Here is a 23,957-nt window from a genome sequence, read left to right as displayed (position 1 = left end):
AACACTTTGGCAATTTTTAAGAAATATTTTAATAAAGAAATCAATTACAAGGGTGACTGTGAGTGAAAAAATGTTCCCATTTGAAAATACGTAAACACTAAGGATGTTACCGGTTTAAAATTTTATCAAAAGACTATCGAAGGGTGCTCTTTGGAAACATTACAGAGGACAGCGATTCCTTTTTAGTACAGAACGCTATACAAAATCTGGGATATGTAGTCAGAGCCATAAAATAGCAACCAGAATTTTCCATTTTGGTTATGAAGACAACAAAATTATCGTTAGTATGGTTTTAACTGTTCGAATGAATGTAGTGATAACGTTTCCAGACATATAACTACTAAATTTTTTAGGTGTCAAATGTGTATAGGATGGAAACGGAACCCACATTGGCTATGAAATGTCCGTTACTTCGGAAAACATGATCGTGATAGACAAAGCCTCCGTTGCATACTATCTGTTTAACAAGATGGCGGGGAAACAGCTGCGAAACAAGGAAGCAGCTGATTTTGAAACAACTGATACCGATGTCATTTAAATTTGATACGTGCGCAACACAAATCCAAACTAAAAAATGTTCTTCCTCAAAACAACGCTTGAAGAACGGCAGCTTCTGCACAATTTAACCAAAATAATTGAGTCGTTTTTAGCAACCCAGAAAAAAACAACTTTAAACAACTTTTTAGTCTAGTGTCCAAAATTGACCAACTTTGTTATCAAAAAAATAAACTTTTTAACTAGTTTAACTGTGCTGTCTTTTAACATATGTATATGGATTGCTTTGCAGCTGATTTTCAAAATTATCATAAAGTATAATTTCCTTTTATGCATAACTTTTTTTGTTAATTTGGTCTTGTGTTTATGTAAGCTTGCTATTCATTTCTCCTTTGAGACTGACTTTGTCGCCAAAAGCTTTCTTTGGCTATCAGACACAATAAATCTGCACTTAAAGCCTTGGTACTTAAATTCTAGTAGATTTCTAGTCTGAGAGCAGTACTCTGGGTAACATCTGCGGTCAAGAAAACTAAGGAATTAAAAACGTATATGGGTTGAAACCACAGAAATTTGAGTGAAATTCTTTTTACCGTGGAAATTTAGGAATGTCTTGGCATTCTGTCTATAACACAGGTTAGTTTTTTAACATAAAATTAAAGACCCTAGTATAGTCTATTCTGACTAAAAAAGGCTCAAGATTTTTCGATTTTGAATTGCATTTTTATCAACTGCAAAATGCAAAGTTACTACAAATTTTTCTCCACCATCACAAAAACCGTGAAAATTTCAGTTTTCTTCCGCCGCACAAATTAGGTGAAAAATAATATAAATTTTTTGCACCGCACCAAATTGGCAAAAACTATCATTCTTTGCCACCACCAAAGTTGAAAAATTGGTATAAGTTTTTTTCTTACCATTGACATGTTGCGCACGATTCGTAACGGATGGCACGTCCCCAACCGTGACAAAACGTGATACACGATTCCTCACGGGGGATCCCCTGCGTGACAATAGGTGTACTTTACCTTTCTACTGATAGCCGCTAGATTGATTTAATTTTTTACCAAATAATGCACTACGCTGAAGAACAGTCCAGCCATTTTTGTCGAGTTGACTGAGTTCATATTTGAGTATGTGATCATATCTCTTCAACACTCTCAATCCCAATTCAACTGTCTCCACTTTCGTCGATCCATTCATAACATTGAATAGTATATTCCCTCCCCACTGTCTGTACTTCTCTATTCTCTCATCTTCACACTCTCCACGAACAAAGCCAAGATACTCCATGAAAAATACATCACATCTGTCCAGATTGGAGAACAATGCGAGGGAGGCGGGCTCACCATAACTGATTGAGAGCATGCTTTCGAAGACATTTTTGTCATCAAATTTATGAAGAAGAGTACAATTCTCTAATTGATCACAGTTGATCAGCAATCTACAGATAAGAGCCGCATTTTCATCATTAGTTATGTCTTCGTCCATCATCACATGCAGTATTGTTGCATTTGGATATCGTTTGTTAATTTCAGTTGAGAATAGATTCCGTTTTCCAAGTAGATCCAAACAACATTGCACTGATTGAGCACTCTGTGATAGAACACTCCAGTAGAGCAGATTCAGTGCACTAAGTGTTCCGTCGTCAAGACTTTCCAACTCAGCTCTGGACGTAATTTTGCCCTCATCTACGGAAATGAATCAGAAGCCAAATAAATTAACAAGATGAGCAGTAAAAAAAATGTTGCGCCTTTTTGTATGCCTTTGACTCCGTTAAAATTGAAGTCAGCTTTGATGAAGAAAGCAGATTCAAATCCTAACGTACAATTCAAAGAACTGGGAAAATAATTTCGAAAAAAAAATCAGATAAAAAAACAGAAAAAAAACAGAATATTAACCTCAAAATGCCGCATGTGAACAAAAAACCACGAGCGAGAAAGCGAATTTTTGTTCAAACACCGTTTTGTCACTCTACTTTGAAATTAGTGTGAAAAAATTTTACGCCGCAAACCACTCGCTTTGTCGCTCCACTTCCTGTTTCGACGTGACCAAAATCATTACTCCAATTTGAATTCAAAAATCAACAAAATGTGTGAACAGAGCTTTAAAAAATAGACAGCGCCCTATTACAATTCAAATTCTTTTCACAATTTTCACAATACACGGAAGCCCGGCCATAAAGACAGTGCGGTAAATTTAGCGCTAGAGCGGTGAAAAATTTGGTACAATTTTGAGATATGTCATGAATAATATTTCATCGCATTTCTTTGGTTTTTTGGCGCTCAATTGCCAAAAAAATACATCTAACTAATATGAAGTGAAAAAAGTAAATCGCCGCAAATTTTAGCCCACAAAACCGATCAATCGATCAGACACAAAGCAACCGAACTGGAATTTAGTTGCTAAGAGTTGTAAATTGAATTGAAAAGAACCTCAACGGGGCGGAGGAAAAGCGAGTGTTTCCCTTTTCTGTAAAATAACGTTTTTTGAATTTTTTAAATTCTGGTCTCTTATATATGGGTAAAAAAATCTGAAAGTTTTCCAAAGCAATCTAATAATCTCCAATGGGAGCCTTCAAGGTTTAAATTTTTCGGGCATAATAGAAAAAAAATCTGTTGTTTTTATTCTCTTTTTCCGTATTTTTGACCAATTATTTGTCATTTTTGCTAACATTTGTTAAAGTTGGTAAAAACACTAGTGTTGGTTCTACTTTTAAGAGGAGAGGAGGCTTATGGTTAGTTTTTTGCTGAACTTTTCGAATTTCTGACGTTTTTAATCAAAAATGGTTTTGATTGAGCTTTTTTATCCCAATTTGATCAAATGTGCCGGATGTAGAGACCTCACTTCTGCTGTCACAATCTTCAAAAAAATCTCCAAAAAAACCAGATGTACCTTTGCTTCCAATAGGAGTCCTCTGGGAGTAGAATTTTGCCAGACTTTTGAAATAACAATACAAAACTCATCATTTTTTGGTTTAATGACCAACTTTTTCAATTGTTAATTGATCTATTTTGCACATCTTGGATTCTTATAATCAAGAATTATTCAAATTAAATTGGTGCGTGGCTTTTTCTGAATGTTTTCGCAATTTTGCTGCCCAAAGTCAATTACTGACTTTAATTCAATTCATGTCAATTAGTTCAAGTCAAAGAACAATTGATGACAGATCGTTTTTTTTTAAAAAAAAATGAGGCTAAAGAAAATACGCTATTTCGTCAGAGAAAAGGTCGTAATTTTTACGGCTTTGACCAGGTGTTTTTCGTTATAATTAAGCGATTTTTTTGTTTTGCCTTCATTAGCCATTTTTGCAGCCTCCTATCTTCATATTGGTATTAAAAGATGCAGTTCGGTTCTTTAGAAGCTACAGCTGAACCAAAAAAATGCTTTCAACTCTTATCTAAGGCCTCTTATGCGTTTTTTATCTTTGTTATGAGAAATTGAAAGTGAAGTTTCGAAGTTTGGCAATTTTTTTTTATCTCAATTCAGTGCTCATGTAACTCAGTCTCAAAATTTGCATTAAAAAATTTATTCAATTGGAATAAAAATTTTTCTTCGTATTGGTTTTCTAACTAACGATTTCTCGGCTTTCTTACTACAAAGTTTCATAAAGTTTTGAGATTTTTCTATTTTGTTTATATTTGAGGTGGTTATTTGTTAATATTCCAAATTATCATAATAAAGAGTGCTCCAATTAGCACTGAAAATATGCGCAATAATCTATTCAATAATAGTTTTTTATAGCTATCGGTTTTAATGATATTCAAACTTTTTTAAAGAAAATATTTGGGCTTTTCCGAACTTTTGTCTCACTATAGTTACAAAAAATTTGGTCTCATTAATGCCAGGATTCAATAAATTTCTGTTTCTGCAAACAAGATTTTTGCCATTGATTGTGTTTTGACTGATATCTTTAGAGCTTAAATATCTGTTTTCATAAGAATTTCGTGAGTTTTCGATACCGGACAATAGTTGTGGTTCGTTTTTCTATTTTTTTTTCACAAAGAATCTTTATTTTATTGTAAATTTAAAGTTTTTATTGGTTTTCATAGTCTTATAGCTTTAACGGCTCAAGACAGTGCTCTCCATAAACCGTTTGAGTTTTTGAATTATGACGGTATTTGTTTTCTGTCGCCATATGATTCGATCTCATCATTTAGAACAACATAGTTTCTTGAGGACTTGCAGATTGAACGGTTTTTGTTTTGAATGGAAAGCCTGTAAATTGTTTGAATTTATGAAAATGTTTGCTTGTAAAAAATCAAAGGTTTTGAGTTTTTTTTTATTTTTATCTTAGTTCTGTGGGTTTCGTAGCTTGATATCTGTAACAACAGTTTGCACCCTCATTCTAGTGAGCCAGGATCCATTTTGTAACCTAAATTTTTTTCAACTAATGATTTTTGTGACTTGTTACTGCGCATTTTCTTAAGAAATGTGTGATTATTGGATTTATGACCCTTTGTTAGTAACCTGTTTTCATGCCATATTATGACACTAATGCGGTGACCCATCTGCCGTTGAAAAAACACACAGTTGAAAATATTTAATGCATTCCATGAAGGATCTATGATTTCAACGGTTGTGGCTCCGTTTTTTTAAATTCAATTTTTGTTTCGTTTTTGCCGTTCTATTTGTAGTTGTCTGACGTATTATGGATAATGCTAGGTCCTAATTGTTTCATAGGAGGCATAAGCTAACTTTTTTAATGTGCCGAGTTGATACGTACTGGTTTCAATCAATTTGAACTTTTTTAAATAGAAACTAGTTTTTGAACTTTGTAATTAACTTTGTAACTTTTTGAAATTAAGTACAAGTTAATGTTTTTCGGTTCAAGTTTGCTGTAGTTTCTTTTTGTTTTTTGTTAAGTTTGATTTAATGTTGAGATCGAAATCTGGTCGCAATTAATGTTTGCTATTATTTGATTTTTATTGTTGTCTTGTCCACTACTCTCAATAATGGCAAATCTCATCGGCCCTCTAATTCAGCATTATTTTTGATTTTGTTTGTTGAACAAAATGTGAATTTTTGAAATATCTCTCCCTCATTTGCTAGACAATTAAATCAAAACGTGGATGAGCGGGGTCGGAACATTATGTGCGAACGCGCAATACCGAGCCTCCTTGTTGTGGTGACAATTTTCTCTACTGAGAATTTTTTGGTGAAAGACTCTGTTCCCGTTTAATTTTATCATCTGATAACGGGGAGCTTAGACGCATTAGACACTCAAAAAATTGTTGATAAAGTAAAATTGTGTCAGGGTTAACTTCTAGTTAATTTTATAATATTTAAGATTACATATTACATATTTAAGATTCTAGTTAATTTTATAATATTTAAAATTACATAATACATTCGTAATTCACCTACTTATTTTGAATTTACATAATTATGATTGAGCAATTCATTTCATCATCCCTAATGAGGGAAAATTCTGAAAACTTTGTCAAATTTATTTTCGAGAGAAAAGTGATCTTAGTAAGGTTAAAATGAAAGTTTATAATCACTTTTACCATTAGAACTAGACTCCAGCTGCATAGAATGACGCAAGTGATAAAATGCAAAATAGAGTTGTAGTTGGAGCGAGATTGGTTGTTGCTGCACACACACAAGTGTTCTCTCTCTTTCATGATCCAAATGAATTTTCATTCTCTTCTTCCACCACGCCCACTGATGTCTGTCTGTATCTGTGGGCTGAATCCACTTTGTGATGGTAGAATTAGTAATATTACTACTGCTACTGCTAATGAATTGATCAAACAATTCAGCATAATCACTTCTAATCACTGACAGATATGAAGTCACTGTCAAGTTAGCTCGTTCAAACCAAGATTGATCAGTTCTAATAAGAATGATTCCCACTTCGTACTGTGCTCTAGACACAACTAACGTCAAATGTTTTTCTCCAATATAGGCGTCTTTTTCACAGTTGATTATAAACAAGACAGATTGAAACTCTGAACCAGAAACACAATCTATCTCTCTACTGCCACTACAATAAACAACTTCAGTTGCATTCCATCTCTCCTTCAATTCCTTAAGAGAGAAATCGGAAGGTAGTCCATCTGATAGTACTACTACTAGTCTGTCTGTGAAACCATTCCCAAGGAATTCCTCAATCTCTTCAACATTTAACACATCTTCAATTTTGTCGACATATTTGACTGCTATCTGTCTCTGAGCAGCAGTGAAACAGCCAGGTAGTCTCACTGGTTTAGACGGGAAGGGAAACACAAGCATTTCTTTCCTCTCACTGTTATTACGTGTAAGGGTGCTAATATGACTTGCACTTCGAAACAGAATGTTAAGATTTTCATACTGGAATTTGAAATCAGTCATATCGGGCAAGAGGCCGCCGCGTGATTCTCCAGTTTCAGCTATCCAGCAACACTTGAATTCACTCAACATAGTTATCATCGCTTGTCTCTCCCGTATATAATCAAATGCAAACTCGTCAATCATCACAACTTGATTTTCTTTCTACTCCAGTCAATTTACTCTATTTTCACATACTATTTTCCTTAAAATGTGCTCGTAGAGGAGAAAAACTTTTAAATTGTTCCATTTTCATAAAAAAATTGAAGAACAAAAACTTTAAAAGGGCCTTAGTTCTCCTTATCACGAAAACAGAAGAACACACACACATATATATAAATATAAATATATATATATATATATATATATATATATATATATATATATAATTGCAGAGAATAGTGTTAAAACCGAACAGAAATTAGAAGTTAGAAGTCAACGGCATAGATTTTTCTTAAAACACATGCAAAGTTTTGAAAAACTTTACCCTTCTGAAGTGCTATATAAGCTATTGTATTTCGTCAGCCGGTGAGATCAAACAATTTTATTTATTTCTTTTCTGGTCAACATCTTTTTTTTTGCTATGTTTAACTAAGACTTTGTCATAAAAACCCAAAGTATCCGACATCAAAATGGAGACAACTGCACTAGCAAAATGGAATAAAGAAAAGTTGATACAAGAAATTTTGAAACTAAGAGAAAATAAAAGAACATCACTTAGTAGTAGTTTGCAACAAGGTGAAAAAGATGCGCTCAGGCAAGATGTAGAATTATATAAAGAAAATTGAACAAGAAAACAAAGAACTTCGAGCAGCTTTAGACAACGAAAAAAGATTATATGATCAGTCAACGTCGGAAACCCTTCACTTCAGAGCTCAAAATGACAAACGCTGACAAAAATTATTGATGGTATCGATGACAATGAACGTAAAGCGTTTGAGAGTGCTATCAAAAAAATTTTCCCCAAATTTGTACTTATGTTTGCTAAAAATTTAATTATTTAGGACAGAACGTTCAAATTTGTAAAACAAAGCAATATCAGTAGCGAAACAGCTATACAATCCTACTCATCTGCAACCATTAATGACGTCAACGCCACTATTGATTCGTATTCAACAGGAAAAAAATCGGAAAGCCTTCTATTTCACCTTGGGCATAAGACTATTGTTCAGTTTACTGATCGAAAAAAAGCAGCAGAGCAAATTGGCGATGGGGTTGGCAAATGTATAACAAAATTCAAACCACATAATGTTGCGATTTGCAGAATACCGAATGCAAAGTATGGTCTGTATGGAAGAGATGTGAATAACAAAGAAATTAATAAATTAATCAATACAACAAGGAAGTCAATAATATAGCCGATTAACTTAATGGTGAATTTTAGTCGTGTAAGGTAAATATCCTGAATTACGACTTGGAAAACACAGATATGAGGCATGATGGTGTTCACCCTAATTTACATGGAATTAATAAAATGGTATCAACTCAGAGAAATCACTTGTAAAGGATTGGTTACAATTGTTCAACAAACGATGTTTCTTTGAGACAAATTCCACAATAGCGCAAAGATCTTTTTGTACCCATGAGAGATGGATGGAATATTTACAACAATCGCATTGAATTCTGATACGTTTTTTTTACCATGGATCGGAATTTTTAACATAAAATATCTGCTCATAATCATCGTCGTTATTCTACAAAAATGTGGTGACATTGAAAGAAACCCAGGTACATCAAAATTGGATAATATAACAAAAATTGAAAAGTACAATGGAGGGTGTGGTAGAAAATCGGAATTTTCCAAGTTTTGGTATATGAATTGTAGAAGCCTCAATAATTAACATGAGCAACTGTCTCGTTTTTTGAAAAATCTTGATGAAACTTCATTCCTAGTTGTTACTGAAACATGGATAAATGAAAAAAGTGACATTCCCGAGTTTTATCTGTGCAATAGTCATCACTTCATTACCCAACCAAGATCGTCAATAACTAAAGTACAAAGAGGCGAAGGCTAGGTATTTGGGCTCCCAAACATTTTATAGTAAAACTGAGAAATGATCTGAACACAATCAATAGAAGATTTTTGAGTCAATGTGGATTGAAATTGGTAGTCCTTTAACACAAAAACTACTCATTAATGTAGCATACAGCCCCAATGTAAATCATAACTTTTTTTCTTGATGAAATGACTGTAGAAATCTCAAATGTGTATTCGTGTACAGATAATCCCATTTTATTCGGAGATTACAATATAAAGTTGTTAGGCGCAAAAAGTAGACAGTCACTTGATATTTTCACAACAAACAATAGGCTACGTTACGTTAATGAAACGAAGGCAACATGGACAAATGGTGAAAAATATTTGTTAATTGATCACTGTTTTCTCTCGAAGAACCAAATTTTTGAAGCCAATGTTCTAGAGTCGACTCTTGGAGTTGATCACTTCACAATAGTATATCAGTCATCATTGAATATAGATCACAGTGATAAGAAAAGACAGTTTTTGATACGTAATACCAAGAAAAATTCAAATTTCAATTGCGCTGGAAGATTGGTCGCCTATGTACCAGATAAATTAGCCTAACAAAATGTTTTTGAAATTTATCGACATTTTTGAAAATATAATCCCCTGATGTTGGAAGCAGGTAGTACCAAAAAACAACCAAATCAATGGTTGACAAAGGAATTAATTACGTGGTCTCATAAATGCAAAACACCGTCCCTTTAATGCGTGGAAGAAAACCCAAAACCAGAAATTTATACTATTTACAAATGTTTACGCAATTCGGTGACTAGAAAACTGACAGCAGTTGCTGATGGTAATACAAAGGATTTTTTCAAGCAGTTTCCAACTTCAAGAGAACAAAGGAAATTCATCAAAAACAGGATCGACTCCAACATCCAAAGAGAAAAAATTGACAAATTAAGGGAAGATAGTCATTTTGTTGAGGATGACAGAAAGATTGCCAATATTCTTAATAACTGTTTTGCGAGGCTCGGATTATACAAAGGCAAATATGTTTCTTCAAATCAATCTTCTCTAACGTTTGAGGGACCGGAATTTAGCTTCCGACCAGTCACCATAACAGAATTGTATAATGTTATTGATAATCTACCTAAGCATAAATCGCCCGGACCGGGCTATATACCAGCATGTGCGCTAAAAGATAGTAAACTGTCTATTAGAACTCATTTACAATTTGTCGTCAATGAATGTATAAAAAAAACACGTTTCCTAATATTTTGAAAGCGGCCCATGTTAAACCTGTTTATAAGAAAGGAGACCGACTAGAACCACAAAACTAGCGACCCATATCAGTCACACCAACTCTAGCAAAAATTTTTGAGCGATTACTACTTGAACAGCTAACTCACTACCTAACTCATAATGATCTAATTAACAAGAATCAATTCAGATTTCAAAAGCAAAAGTCTTCTCTCGATACTATCATTTCATTAACTGAAAAAATAAACCAAAGCATTGACGAAATCGAAATTGTTGTCACACTTCTTTTAGACTTAGCAAATGCTTTCAACTCAATATCTATAGATGTTTTTATGAACAAAATAAAAGGGTATGAAAATGGAGAGAGTGCAAGAACCTTATTAAACTCCTTCCATTGTGATGGAAAACAGTGTGTAAAAATGTGATAGCAAAATCAGATTGGGTTTTTATAAATCACGGTAATCCCCAGGGAACTGTCTTAGGGCCTTTATTTTTTATACTTTATGTCAACAATTTCAGTGTAGCTTTATCAACGCATTTTGATATATTACAGTTTGCCGATGATACAGCAATTCTAGGTCATGCAAAGAATGAAGCAAAATTGCAGCTAATAGCTGAAGATACATTAAACAAGACAGATCAATATATGAATTAAAACAGGTTAACCTTGAATGAGGGAGTTAATGGTGTTGAGGAATGAAAAATTGCCCATCATTGAAACTGTCGATTTCAAGAATCACCAATTGGAAGCATCTGAAAAATGTAGATATTTAGGTGTACTAATTGACAGAGAATTGGCGGTGTTAGGAAATTGAGCCGAAAGGAAAATTAGCCAAATGGACTTTTAGCCGAAAAGGAGATTTTGACCAATCAGATTTGAGAACGGCCGTGATATTTTGTTTGGTTGTGATAGATTCATATCAAGTCCCATGTGCCGCTGAGGCAAGGTTGCCAGCGAGGCTTGGCCAAATGCATTATTTTCATGCGTAAGCGAGTTAGATATTTGCACGTCCCACTTATGTTTGCTTACAGCAATTATCTCATGCAATTATTTCAGCTACTATGCCAAATTTTGACTTTTTCGGCTAATATTCACGGCGGCTAGTCTTCCGGACACCGGAACTGACATGCCAAAATCAACTAAATAAGGTTATCAGTAAAATGGCGTCAGCAATCAGATCATTATACTTGGTTCGTTATCAGGTACCGATAAAAACAAGAATAAATCTTTTTAAATCACTAATTTTGTCTCAATTAGATTTTAGTGCAATTTTTTTTCAAAATCTTACTCTATTGACAGAATTAACAAACAGATAAACTGGGGCATAAAAGTTTGCTTTATGAAAACCAAATACGATACTGCCAGAGACCTACTTCTGGAGACTAAAATTCCTCCAGAAAAGCTCTAAATAACACGGGTGTCATTAAATAGGTTTTTCAATATTCTCCAACAAACAAGAAATTGCTCTAATGAACATTTTAGATTTCTAGAAAACGTGCCAATTATTGTAAGCAAACGAACCCATAACATTTCCTTAGAAAAAAAATGTAAGTCAAAATGGAGTAATGGTTCAATTGTTCGTAACTATATCCGAAAATGGAACACACTTCCAATTACAATTAGAAAAGAAACGTCGAAGACCAAATTTAAACAAAACGTTACAGCAGAAATGCTTACACGACCCAAAAGAGTTCCAATAGACAGAAGGGTTGCAGGATTCAAAGATATTTATTAAAACTATTTTAAGAAAACCGAACCTTAGTTTGTTATGAATTAGAAAATAATAATGTGTGATTAATAAATTTCTAACATGTAACATTAACCAAGTGGTTAGTTTAATTTACATGTTTCAGGTTTAAATATATATATATATATATATATATATATATATATATATATATATATATATATGTATATATATATATATATATATATATATATATATATATATATATATATACAAATATAAGGGTGTGTGAGAGAGATTGTGTGTGTATGCGTGTGTTTGAGCTATTTTGTCAAAAACTTGTTAATTGTCCGAAAAAGAATAATTTTTAATTGCTTGAGAGTCATTTTTTCAAGAAAGAATGTTATCATTTCTTTCATTTTCATTGTGATACAGTAATTGAAACAATGTTATTTATACAAGGTTGAAACAGTGCAAATTGAATCCACTGTCCAACCTATCACGCAAAACTGCTACCCATTAAGAACTCACCTTATTTTTAATTGATAACCTCTCAGAGGTGTTTAATTGTCAAAAATATAAAAAAAAGAAACAAAATTTTTAAAAATATATCATTGCAAACACTGCGGCGGAAAATCATTTTGTAAGATTGATTTGGCGTTGTAGAATTAAAATCATGTTAAGTTAATTTTCCTTCTCCAATTTCATATTTCACTCTCTATTTTTCAGACCTTTGATTGTTCGTTCATACTCAATATTCTTACATCCTTGAATCTTTCTCTTAAACTTATTTTTCAAATTTTAGTTATGTCTTGGTCTGTCATTCATCTAAGTTGAAATTTTTTACGTTTTCAAGAATTGAGCTGCAAAGATTAAAGAAGTTTTTGGCCAATTTTGATTTTCATGATCAGATATCAGGTTTAGAAATTGTTCCACTGTCAGAAAAACCCAACAGTGTGGGCAATGGCTTTTCTTTTTGTGAAACGTCTCTGAATTAGTTGTGAAGCAATGACATCTGCTTCTCAATTGTCTCAGTATAATTGTGTGACCAAGACACAGCCCCAAAAAAGTTTTCGCAAATAGAGAAAAATACTCGCGACTTTTGTTCAGTTTTAATTAAGAGTTTTTTATAAACCGAGCCCTTAAGGATTTGAAAAATTTTGATCCAACTTACTTTTAACGGTCGTGGATCAAGTTTTGAAAATGTTTCAGAGTTAGAGGATCAAGTTTATCTGGTTACTGGTATTTCTTTCCTTTGTTTGCTGCTGTTTCTTACACTATTCTTCCGAAAGGCCGGGAATGGTCGCCACTTTGCTCGAAACAAAGGCACAATTAGAATTACGTTGGGAAATTAGCCCACCTTTTTCCTCTGTCATGTTCAATAGCTTCAAAATTGCTATAGCAGTATTTCAATAAGAAATTTGAGCGTCTCTCTGTTACATATCCATGCACTTTATTTCTTAAAATTTGAAATGATTAATTTTTTTGATTGACAGGAACACTCAGCTCAAATTGTCATCTATCCTATGATTTTTAGCGTGATAGAGCTCTGGAAGTAATGGTTACGTGACTCTGCTTGAAGTCATGGAGAACTTCTGGCGTTTATCGGGAACCGTGAACCGCTTCGAGATATTAAGTCAGAATTTCTAAGTGACTTGTCGTACAGATTTACAATCTGTAGGAGTGAGTTGATTCGCGACGCCGATTAGCTTATTTTACAACGACTATTTATTGGTGATTTCGCGGAGCGAATCGACACTAAATTTTGAGTATGAAAACATCAGATTCGATCTTCAAAACTAGAACTAAATGAATGAATAAAATAAAGGTAGATGAAATGAACTAAATTAAATTTAAACATAAATGAACATATTTAGCAATACCAAATCGATAGCCCCACTAAAATGTACTATTGTACCACATTTTCCCCTTTGCGAAATTAAATGACGAAGTTATTTATCAGAAAATTAATAAACATATGTACTGGTTAAATAATTAATACTATAATGTTTTTAATCAGAGTTTTAAACGCAACAGTTTTTTAAGAAATGTACTTTAATCACTCTCACTTTCGTAATACCTCTCAGCCTCGCCAACCGTCATCGACACTTCTGGTTCTTCGTAATTGGGTGAAACATAAAATTGGGTAGGGTACGAAGGTGTCGGTGAACATGGGCCGACTGTAAAATTAGTTTCCTCTTGATTAGATTGTGCTGCAGCTGTCTGTATGGCAGAAATTATTGATTTATTCTCAATTTGTTGTTTCTTGATATTTTGTCGTCTTTTATGTTTCCCAATTGCACCAGTACTTGAAGTTGTGGGAGGACAAGTTTGAACTGATATCGCAGACTCATGTGATTCTGTAACCGATACCGTGGAGCGCTTTCGTTTTTTTTGGAATTAGTGCTACGGATGCCTTTGTAGCCGCTTTTCGTTTTGGCCTACTATGTGGCTCTGCTATAACAATGCTTGTGGTGGGCAATTCCATTGGCACCGCGAAATCGCTACTTAATTCGGTGGGTTGCTTTGGCGGTGCTGTAATTAGTTGTCTTTTAGGTTTGGTTGGCATTCGTACACGGAGGGCGCGTGTAACATTTGAATGAATTGATGACACTGTACTAACGTCATCTGCCACTTTCCTATTTTTCATTCGTTTTCCTCCTTCAATCTTCCTTCTGGCTTCCTTTGCATGATGGTTGATTAGCTCTACTATTGTTTTACCCGTTGGTAATTTTGGGCGTCGGTCAGCGTACACTTTTAATTCTGTCTCACGTTCAGCTTTCGTCCCAAACTTTGCTAAATTCGAGTTTCTAATTGTCACGTCTCTCTTTCCAGGTTCTTTAATGACTGAGGTATGTTCGTTAGTTTTGATTACTGAGGATGATGGTGCTAAGACATCATAAAAGCCATCAAGAGTTTTCTTCGATCTTTTCGTGCGAGGCCTTTTTTTCGCCAGCTTTACCTCCAATGACGCTTCCGTTCTCAGTACAGGTTGTCCGACATTTGGATGGGTAATCAATCTTGATTCCTTATTCGGATCCTCCTTTTGTCGTTTCACTGCATCTTTGCCCAGTTTGTTTTTATTCACCTCTAACTCAATGTCACTACGTTCTTCGTTGTTCCAGTTTTCGTCTGTGATAAGTTCATCCCATCTGACAGTCTCCAAATCTAAATATTTATTTAAAATGTTTTCGTAAGTTAAACTTTTTGGATCTGGTTTAGTCTTTATATTACTTAATGGCGTATTCGCTTTTCTACAAAAATGTGCCTCAAATAATGATATATTAATAGTCTTTTGACGACATATTCGTAGTTGACAAACTATTAAATTTATTGAGGCTTTCACATTGGATTGATTTCGCGCCGCCGTTTTAATGCAAGCTGAGCGATTCTTGATTGTTTGAATTAGCCTTTCAACTAAGCCAATTGCTCTGTGATCGTGTATTGGCGCCTCAATTAGCTGTATGTTATTTTGACTACAAAATGCTTTAATTTGTTGTCCCGTTGGGCATCGAGCTTGATCCAATCTAATTGCACGGGGTATACCGTATAGCAAAACATACTCTTGAAGAAATTTCAAAATATTATCTGCATTAGCTCTCTCAAATACTTCTGCTGTTGGGAATTTCGAAAAACGATCAATATATGCAAGAAAAAAAAACTCTTGATTTTTTAATTTATAAATGGGTCCTCCAAAATCAATTTGAATTTCTTCATTTGGAGCTTTACATAAATTTAATGGTGCCCATTTATTAGCAGGTATAATAGATTTTAAATTTTTACCAATCTTGACACAGGGGTTACACTTTGTAGTTTTCGTAGCTATGTCCCCGTGCATATATGGCCACCACGCGTGTGTTGCCATATCAGTCATCCCCCAAGTGCCAGGATGAGTTGCATGTATTGCGTCGATATATGCATCTTTGATCGCGTGGGGAAGGGCAATCCTGTCATCTATGCAAACGCAGCCGTTCTTTACATGCAAGTCTTTCCAGAAGGAATGAATGTAGGGCGATATTTGTTTGCATCTATCTTCGTTGTCAGTAAGGATGCAATCGCGAATTTTTTTCAAAATCGCATCCTTAGTCGTCAGGCTGGCCATTAAGGAGCTTGAGAAGATTTTAGAGAGGGCGAAGTTGCAAGAGTCCAGATATAGGTCGTCTACTGAAGGCGAAGTGGCTGTTGTATCGGTCGTGGGCGTGATTGGCGTGGCTGGTGCGGCTTGAGCTGTAGAAGGTCCTGCTTCTGCAAATCTGACTCTTGATGGGGTCGATTGCTTGACTGTCATCAAAGTTTCATCATTAGAGTTTGATTGCGACATCAAGTATACGTTATTGAACTTCTTAGCAATTCGTTGAAAATTGTTTAATTTAGATAGCGACTGATCAGTGGATCGATTCAAGGCAAAAAGCGAGTGAGGAATGTTAGCTGTCTCAATTATGGGGTTGGAATTTCAATTAATTGGTGTTATTTCGCTAATTGGGTTATCATTTTGCGTAATTGTAGAATATTCTGGATTTCGCGGTGCGAATTCACTGCATAATTTGTTAGTGGAATTTGGATTATTTATGACGCTCTTTGTAAGTGGATTTCGCGCTGCGAAATCGATGTAATTTTCGGCGTTTAACAAGAAGCGTTTTGCACTGCGTTTAATTACATCCAATTTAGCTACAATAAATTGCTCGTCATATGCAGATATATTAACAGCTTGTTGTTGCGGGTCGCGAGAGATATAATCCACTAATCCCATTTTTGAGCCAGGGAGATGATCAATTGAGAAATCAAATGGTAATAATCGGTCTACCCAACGTGTCAATCTACTGTTATATGATTTGTTAGACCTGTTTTCTCTCATGATTGAGAGAAGAGCTCTATGATCAGTTATCACAGTAAAGGGTTTGCCGTACAAATAGTATTTAAAATGTTCCACGGACCAGACAACACCCAAAAGTTCGAGCTCATTTATACTATATCTGTCTTCAACAGAGTTCAAAAATCGTGACGCAAATGCTACTGTATACCAACCATTAGGTATTCGTTGTTCCAATGCACATCCCAAACCCTTACGTGAGGCATCGCATTTAATTCGTGTTTCTAATTCCGGGTTAAAATGTTTGTTTTCTGGGGTTTCTGCAATTTGTTCTTTATCAAGGAGAACTGTTTTTCATGCTCATCCGTCCAAAGAATTTTTCTTAAGCTGTGACAAATTTGGAATAAATTTTCCAAAACGGTGTACTGGACCCATAAACGATCGAAGTTTTTTAAGATTAGTAGGTGCTGATAATTTTCCAATTGCATCTGTTTTACTTGAAAGTTTTAGTTACACCTGATTGTGTAATATTATGTCCAACATATTCAATCTTTTCTTTTGCAAAATGACATTTCGCCAGATTTATTTGCAGATTTTCTTGATCTAGTTTTATTAGACATTTTCGTACCAAATCCAGATGTTTTTCGATTCTACCTCTACTCACCATCCATATATCGTCCAGGAAACAGAAAGTATTATCCAAACCAGCAAGAGTACAATCCATAGCTTTTTGAAATTCAGCTGGCATATCCGTTGAACAGTAAAGTCCAGTTTTAAATCGATATGTGCCAGTCATATCCCCACTAACAATATTAAAATTACAATGGCGGGCCGTATCACTGTGTAACTTAAGTTGGCTATAAGCGTACTGCAAATCATAAGTCGTAAAATAAGCATTCTCTTGCGGCGCCGTTGACAGTGTTTGCGAAATTGTTTGAATTAGCGAATCTATATTAGGCACTTGATACTTGTTTTTATGAATGGCTTTATTTAAGATTTTGGAATCAAGTGCTATTTTGATTGATTGATCCCTTTTTACCGTAATGACATTTGGAGATATGAAAAATTGGTCAGAATAATTGTTTAATTTTTCTATATGTCCTTCTTTTAATAGTTTTTCAAGTTCAATTTTCACTTTCGGTTGAAGATGTATTGGCACTTTTCTACCTTTCTGATGTATAACTCGATAATTTTTGTGGAATTTTGAATTAACCGTATGGTTTTTTCGATTTTCCAATTCGGGATATCAAATCTGGAAACTCCTTTGCAAACGATTTCTTCATTGCACAAGGTTGATCAATGTTATTGACTTCCGTTTTCGGGCAAGATTTCTGAGATATTGTGATGCCTAACTCATCAAAAAGATCTCGTCCTAATATTGGTCGAAATCCATCAGCTACGAGTGTGATTTTTGCTTTCTGAATATTCCAATCATTGCATTTTACCGGCGTTTTTAAAGTGCCGAGAGGTTGAACCATGTCATTTGAAAAAGACTTCAATTCTAGTGGTTTTTTCTCTGACCATTTTGGTTGCGCACAATTGAGCATTATTTCTCTTGCAAGTGACATATTAGTAATGGTACAACCACTACCGGAATCGAGAAGCAAATCACAATTTGTGTTTCCAATCGTTAATGACAATTTTTGTAGTGCTATATTTGGTGAACTAATATTTTCGACTGTTGCGACATAATTATCATCCGAGGAATCATAGTCTGAGTTAATTTGTTCATTATAATTAATATAATTGACGTTCTGATTTTCCTGACTTGAATTTTGATTAGAGATTTCAGCAGTTTCTACATTTTTAATGCGATTGGTTTGTTGAGTATTTCTTGTATTGTTAAGTTTTCGTCAACATACCTTAGAAAAATGGTTTTGCAAACCACAGTAATTGCATTTCTTATCCATTGCAGGGCAAACCTGACGGTGCGTTGTTGTCCAAACTTGACCACAACCGCGACATTGTCCAACGGATCCACGGTTGACGACTGCTCTACTTGATTGATTTCCACGTGTACCCGCGCCGCGAAATCGATTGAATTGTTGTATTGCGTTCACTCTACTGCCATTTGCACCGTTATTAGACGTTATTCTCTGCTGGTTCTGATTACCCATTTCCATGTTGACTGCAATGCTGAGTGCCCTCTCCGGTTCAACTGTATCCCGTGGAAGTTCCCGTTGGATATCACCATCCAACATGTTTGTGATGAAAATGTCTCTGATGATTGCCTCTTCACGATTTTCAAAATTGCAATTTTTTGCCAATTCTTTCAAGATGCTATAGAATTGTTCTACAGTTTCACCCTTCTTCTGCTTTCGAGAGAAGAATACGTATCGATCAAATTTGATATTTCTAGGACGAATAAAAGCTATCACCATCATTTCCTATAGTTTGCGGGTAGTCAAGTCGTAAATATTGTCATGTGGAAATTTTTGTGTAAGTAGTCGTCTTCCTTCCGTACCAATACTTAGGTACAAAAGAGATACACATTTTTGGTCACACAAATTCCATGGTCGTTCCCCGCATAGTATTCCCGCTTCTGTTATCTTTTGGCATTTTAGTTTCCATTGCAACTTCAATTGATTGTTTCTAATTCGACGCTCTCTCTCCGTTTCATCTGTTGCATCTTCAATTGGCAACTCATATTTCGGTTCCACCGGCAATCGGACCATCGTTGGTTTGGGCTGTAACAGCGTGTCTATTGTGATATTCTCTCGAGCGAGAATCGCTAACTTCACTTGGATTCGCCATTTCTCCCATCTGATTGGTGGATCCGATGTTGGTCGTTCCCAAAATGGCTCTATCGATAGCGGTGTTTTTCTAGATTCTCGAGCTGGCTGCGCCATGTCGTACAAATTTACAATCTGTAGGAGTGAGTTGATTCGCGACGCCGATTAGCTTACTTTACAACGACTATTTATTGGTGATTTCGCGGAGCGAATCGACACTAAATTTTGTTGCTTGTGAATTGAATATTCTGGTTACAGAATTTAGGCAGATTTTGCGGAGCGAAAGTATACTCGATTGTTTATTAGGTATTTCGCTTACCGAAATTTGATTAGATTTTGTCATGTCTGAATTAAGACTTTTGGCGGAGCGAATTCTAGTTAAAGAGAGAGTCAACTAATTTGAATTACGAAATTGAAGAAATGCGGCAACTTACAATCATTAAATAATGAGAACAGACAGAAGATCATCAACTTACAATCACGAGACAGTATGAACAGACAGAAGATCATGCACCGGATATAAACAAATTTAAAAGTATGAAAACATCAGATTCAATCTTCAAAACTAGAACTAAATGATCGAATAAAATAAAGGTAGATGAAATGAACTGAATTAAATTTAAACATAAATGAACATATTTAGCAACACCAAATCGATAGCCCCACTAAAATGTACTATTGTACCACATGACTTCTGCAGAATCACTTAACCATGCTTAAAACACGAAACGCGCACGATTTAAAATGACGCAAGTCAACTGAAGTCAACTTCTGGCTGAATAGCAACTTCTGGCATTTTAACTTCTGTCGCTGCAGACTTTCGGCATTTTAAAATGTGCACATGAGTGTTTTAAGTTATGTTATCTATACGGAGTCAAAAAGTGTTTATTGAACGAGCTCTCCGGCCCTCACCCATTAAAGTCACTCACTCTGATCATTTTGATTGACGCTAACTTCTCAGAAGTATTTTGATTTCCTAATGAAAATAAGTATCAACCAAAACTAGTATTTCAAAGTAAATTGATAAATTCAAACACAATCACTAGAAATCACATTATCAGATTGCATTGACGTTGTTAATCTCAACTCATTGTTCATGTTGCTTTATTTTGTTGATTCCTTGTGAGGTATCTGTGTTGTGAAAATTACCAATTAGAGAAAAATCTGTCGGTCTTTTACTTAACTTTGATCTTGAACAAGTTTTTTTTAAATATTTGAGCTTAGTATTTTTAAAAGCTTTGACTCACAAAATTCTTCCTTCTATAAAAGACTGGCTGAAATCATTTCAAATTATTTAGGTGACCAAAAAGCGCTTAAACCTGTTACTGTCTTTCTCTCTGCAATGACTGCAACTCACATTGCAGTTTTTGGAACCTGGCTTTAGCTACCTTATTTGTCAGCAACATTAGTATGATTAGAGGAATGTCTGACGTTTATCTTTTTCCCTCCTTTTAAACCGTTAGCTTCCAATTTTAAGTTAGCGTCGGTTAGATGATCTATCGGTTCTTCAAAATGACATTTCCTAAGTTGATCATACTGGTTAATTAATATGTAGAAATTTTCTCGATAATATCTGTTTCTTCAGACGATAGAGCTAATAGCGATAGACTTTAATAGCGATAGAGCTTTTGAAATTGTGTTGTGTGCTTTGTATTATGTAAAAAAAACTGTAACAACCTTTTTTTCGCAGAAACTCATAAATGGGTTTCCCAACTTTTTTCTCATCTAGACCTTTTCCGGTCTTTCCAAAAGAATTGATTTTTTTGCTAAATTTTAATTTCTCCTGGAGGTTTGACCTCAACAGACAACTGCAGATCATTTACGATTATACTTTTACTTAAAAAAGAACACTTTATTAACAATAACAGTCATAACAAGTAACAGAGAGTTTGACAATGGTTATAATACTGCCTGGAGTGTTGTTATTTATTTCAAGAAAATAAGTGTAATCAAATTAAATTAAATTAATTCTTAGATCGACCAGATAATGTTGATTCTTGAGTGGTGGTTTAGTAAACTTTTTAAAATCTGATAGATTTCCAACTAACCGACCCATAAATTGTATATTTTTAATTATCAGAAAAAGATCTATTATCAAAATTTTTCAATTCCTTCGTGAAGGTTTTGTTCTTTTCCAAACCCCTTAGTTCTTTAGGAAGTGAATTCCAATCCTTTGATGCAGTTTTTATAATTGAACGTTCCAATTTTTGAGTGTGACACATAGAATTTTAAAAAATTTCACAGCTTCTAAGGTTTTGTCTGATGCACCAAGTGGGCAAGGTTGTGACATCTAGAGGATTAAACGCGGGTAAAAAACAGTTTCTCAGTTTCCACATATAAGTGGTTCTTTTCAATTTGATTAAATATTCAACAGGGAGAAAAGAATGCTTTATCTTGAGATCTTTTGTTGAGTGCATTCTATTTCTAGAGTAACAAGCACGAATGGCCCAATTTAGTTGCTTTTCAAGCGATATAAGCAAATTTTTGTCTATTGATTGGATTAACAGTAACGAATAGTTTAGATGGCTTATAGCAAATGCGTTCAGAACTTTTTTCATTAGAAACGTTGGTATCCGATTACGGAGTGTACAAATTGTTCTAATTCCACGCGCCATTTTCTTTAAAAGATGCTTCACTTCGTCTTGGAAACTGAGATTTTTGTCAAAGGGTACCCCAAGATACTTGACGCCTTTGGACTCTGTAATGATTTTGTTTCCGACTTTTATTGATTCAGATTCGCTGAAATCTCTGTTGCAGCTGAATAGAATGAATTCAGTTTTTGATGGATTCAATTGTAGTTTTAGACTTGTGAAATATTTGGTCAGCAATATTACATTCTTTTCTTTAAATGTTTTGCACTCTTGTTGTATAGGAGAGGAAGCAAGGAGTAATGTGTCATCTGCATACTGTACCACCTCGCAGTTTTTATCAATTTGATCTCGCAGATCGTTAACATAATTATTAAACAATAGAGGACCAAGCACTGTCCCCTGAGGCACACCACGTTCTAGATTAATCTCATCTGAATTTACGTTATTAATCAGAAATCTTTGTTTTCTCTCCGAGATGAAACTTTCTATTAATTTTATGGTTTTAGAGTCAACACCTAATCTTCCTAGCTTTTTTAAAAAGATAACATGGTTTATTGAGTCAAATGCTTTTGAAAAGTTTAGAAAGGCAGCAGCTACATTTTTGTTTTAATCTGATTTTTGTCTTATAAATTCAGTAGTATAAACGAGAGCGTCATAAATAGGTCTTTTGAGGATAACATGGTCTTTTGAGTCAAATGCTATTGAAAGATCTAGAAAGGCAGCAGCTAGAATTTTGTTTTAATCTGTTTTATGTCTTATAAATTCAGTAGTATAAACAAGAGCGTCAGTTGTAGAATTTTTCTTCCTAAGTCCCTTTTGAGAGCGACTTAGTAGTTTCTTTTTTGTAAGTACTCTGTGAATTGCTCTTTGATTGAGATTTCAAAAACTTTTGAAATGCAGGGTGTTATTGATATAGATCTCTAATTGTCTGGTTCTTCGGGGTCGTTCTTTTTATAAATTGGTGTTACATCAGCGGTTTCTGGAATCTCATGGAACGTAGAGTTGTTTATGCATTCAGTTACAATGAAACATTGATGTTTATTGACTACAGAAACTGCATTTTTTAATGCGCAGGGGGTAGCGCTGAGGGTCCCTGTGGTTTGTTTCTATTGAGCTTCTTAATGCACTCTAAGCATTCATATTCTGTAATAAATCTAATCGAATTTTTTTTGGCTGATCTAATCGCAAAGTCTTTGATATATTTGCAAGTTTCGTCTGATAATATGAGCTTTCCTAGCAGTGAAAATCTGTAATTAAGAAAATTTGCAATTTTCTTGGGCTCCGTGACATAATCATTGAAGACAATTTTTAAACTGTAGATATGGGTTCTTGTTTTAGCTGAATTTTTTATTTCATTCATAAGTTTCCAGCGTTTTCTTCTATTATTAGATGATATAACTAATGACTGATAAAAAATTTGTTGAAAGAATTGTTAGATGAGCAGAACAACTTCTGTTTCAGTTCGGAGAAGGTTTTGAAATTTTTCGATTTTTCGCAATCTTTTTGTAATTCCTTATTTTTCAACAAATTTTGTGAACGAGCCAAGCGTGATTTGTAGTTTCTGATGAACACATTTTTAAGTTGCGCGTGTTATTGCAGTACTCTAGTAAAAATTTTGGTGAAAAATTTTGGTGAAAAATTTTGGTGAAAGGTAATATTTCTTTGTTATATGTACTTATGTCATAGTTTTTTTTCGTCTCTACTAGTTTTAATGGGATTGTTTCTTTTTTCGGTATAGTACACAGGGCAAAACGATCAGATAGAATTGAAGTGTTGCACGTTTTGGTTTTCTGACGTAAATATTGGAAATAGAGCAATCGATTAACATTGCAGTCTTGCTCGCCTTGCATATACCAGTTGCCTCAGTTTTGTTTTGTATTTCTAGATGGTATTGTAATAATATTGAGTCTAACTTCTTCTTTTCCATTGAATTCAGATAATTAATGTTGTAATGACCCATGAGTATTATATTATGACCCTTGACTATTGCATTATCAATGCTTAGCCAATAGTTCCAGAAAGTTTTCTGTTTGGTTTTTGTTGGGAAAATAAGTGACATTAAGTAATATTGTTGTGTTTTTTGTTTTCCGGTTGTTTATTTTTAAT

At 34.4% G+C, this 23,957-nt stretch overlaps 1 protein-coding gene across 1 annotated transcript in view; it reads right to left on the bottom strand.

Annotated features, from left to right (window-relative positions):
• Positions 1-23,957, bottom strand: part of LOC142354681 (uncharacterized) — a 41,126-nt gene that overhangs the window by 5,682 nt on the left and 11,487 nt on the right. Inside the window, exons 2-3 of the mRNA XM_075407040.1 lie at positions 6,003-7,009; positions 1,560-2,183 (exon numbers count right to left, since the gene is read on the bottom strand). Coding sequence (XP_075263155.1) covers positions 1,560-2,183; positions 6,003-6,951 — 1,573 coding nt within the window. The 5' untranslated portion in view covers positions 6,952-7,009. The remainder of the gene's footprint in view (positions 1-1,559; positions 2,184-6,002; positions 7,010-23,957) is intronic.

This window comes from Convolutriloba macropyga, chromosome 15 (genome assembly GCF_964194025.1).
Source record: "Convolutriloba macropyga chromosome 15, txConMacr16.3, whole genome shotgun sequence".
NCBI classification, from domain to species: domain Eukaryota; kingdom Metazoa; phylum Xenacoelomorpha; order Acoela; family Convolutidae; genus Convolutriloba; species Convolutriloba macropyga.
The sequence above is the reverse complement of the archived record's forward strand: the minus strand, read 5'-3'. Positions and strand labels throughout refer to the sequence as shown.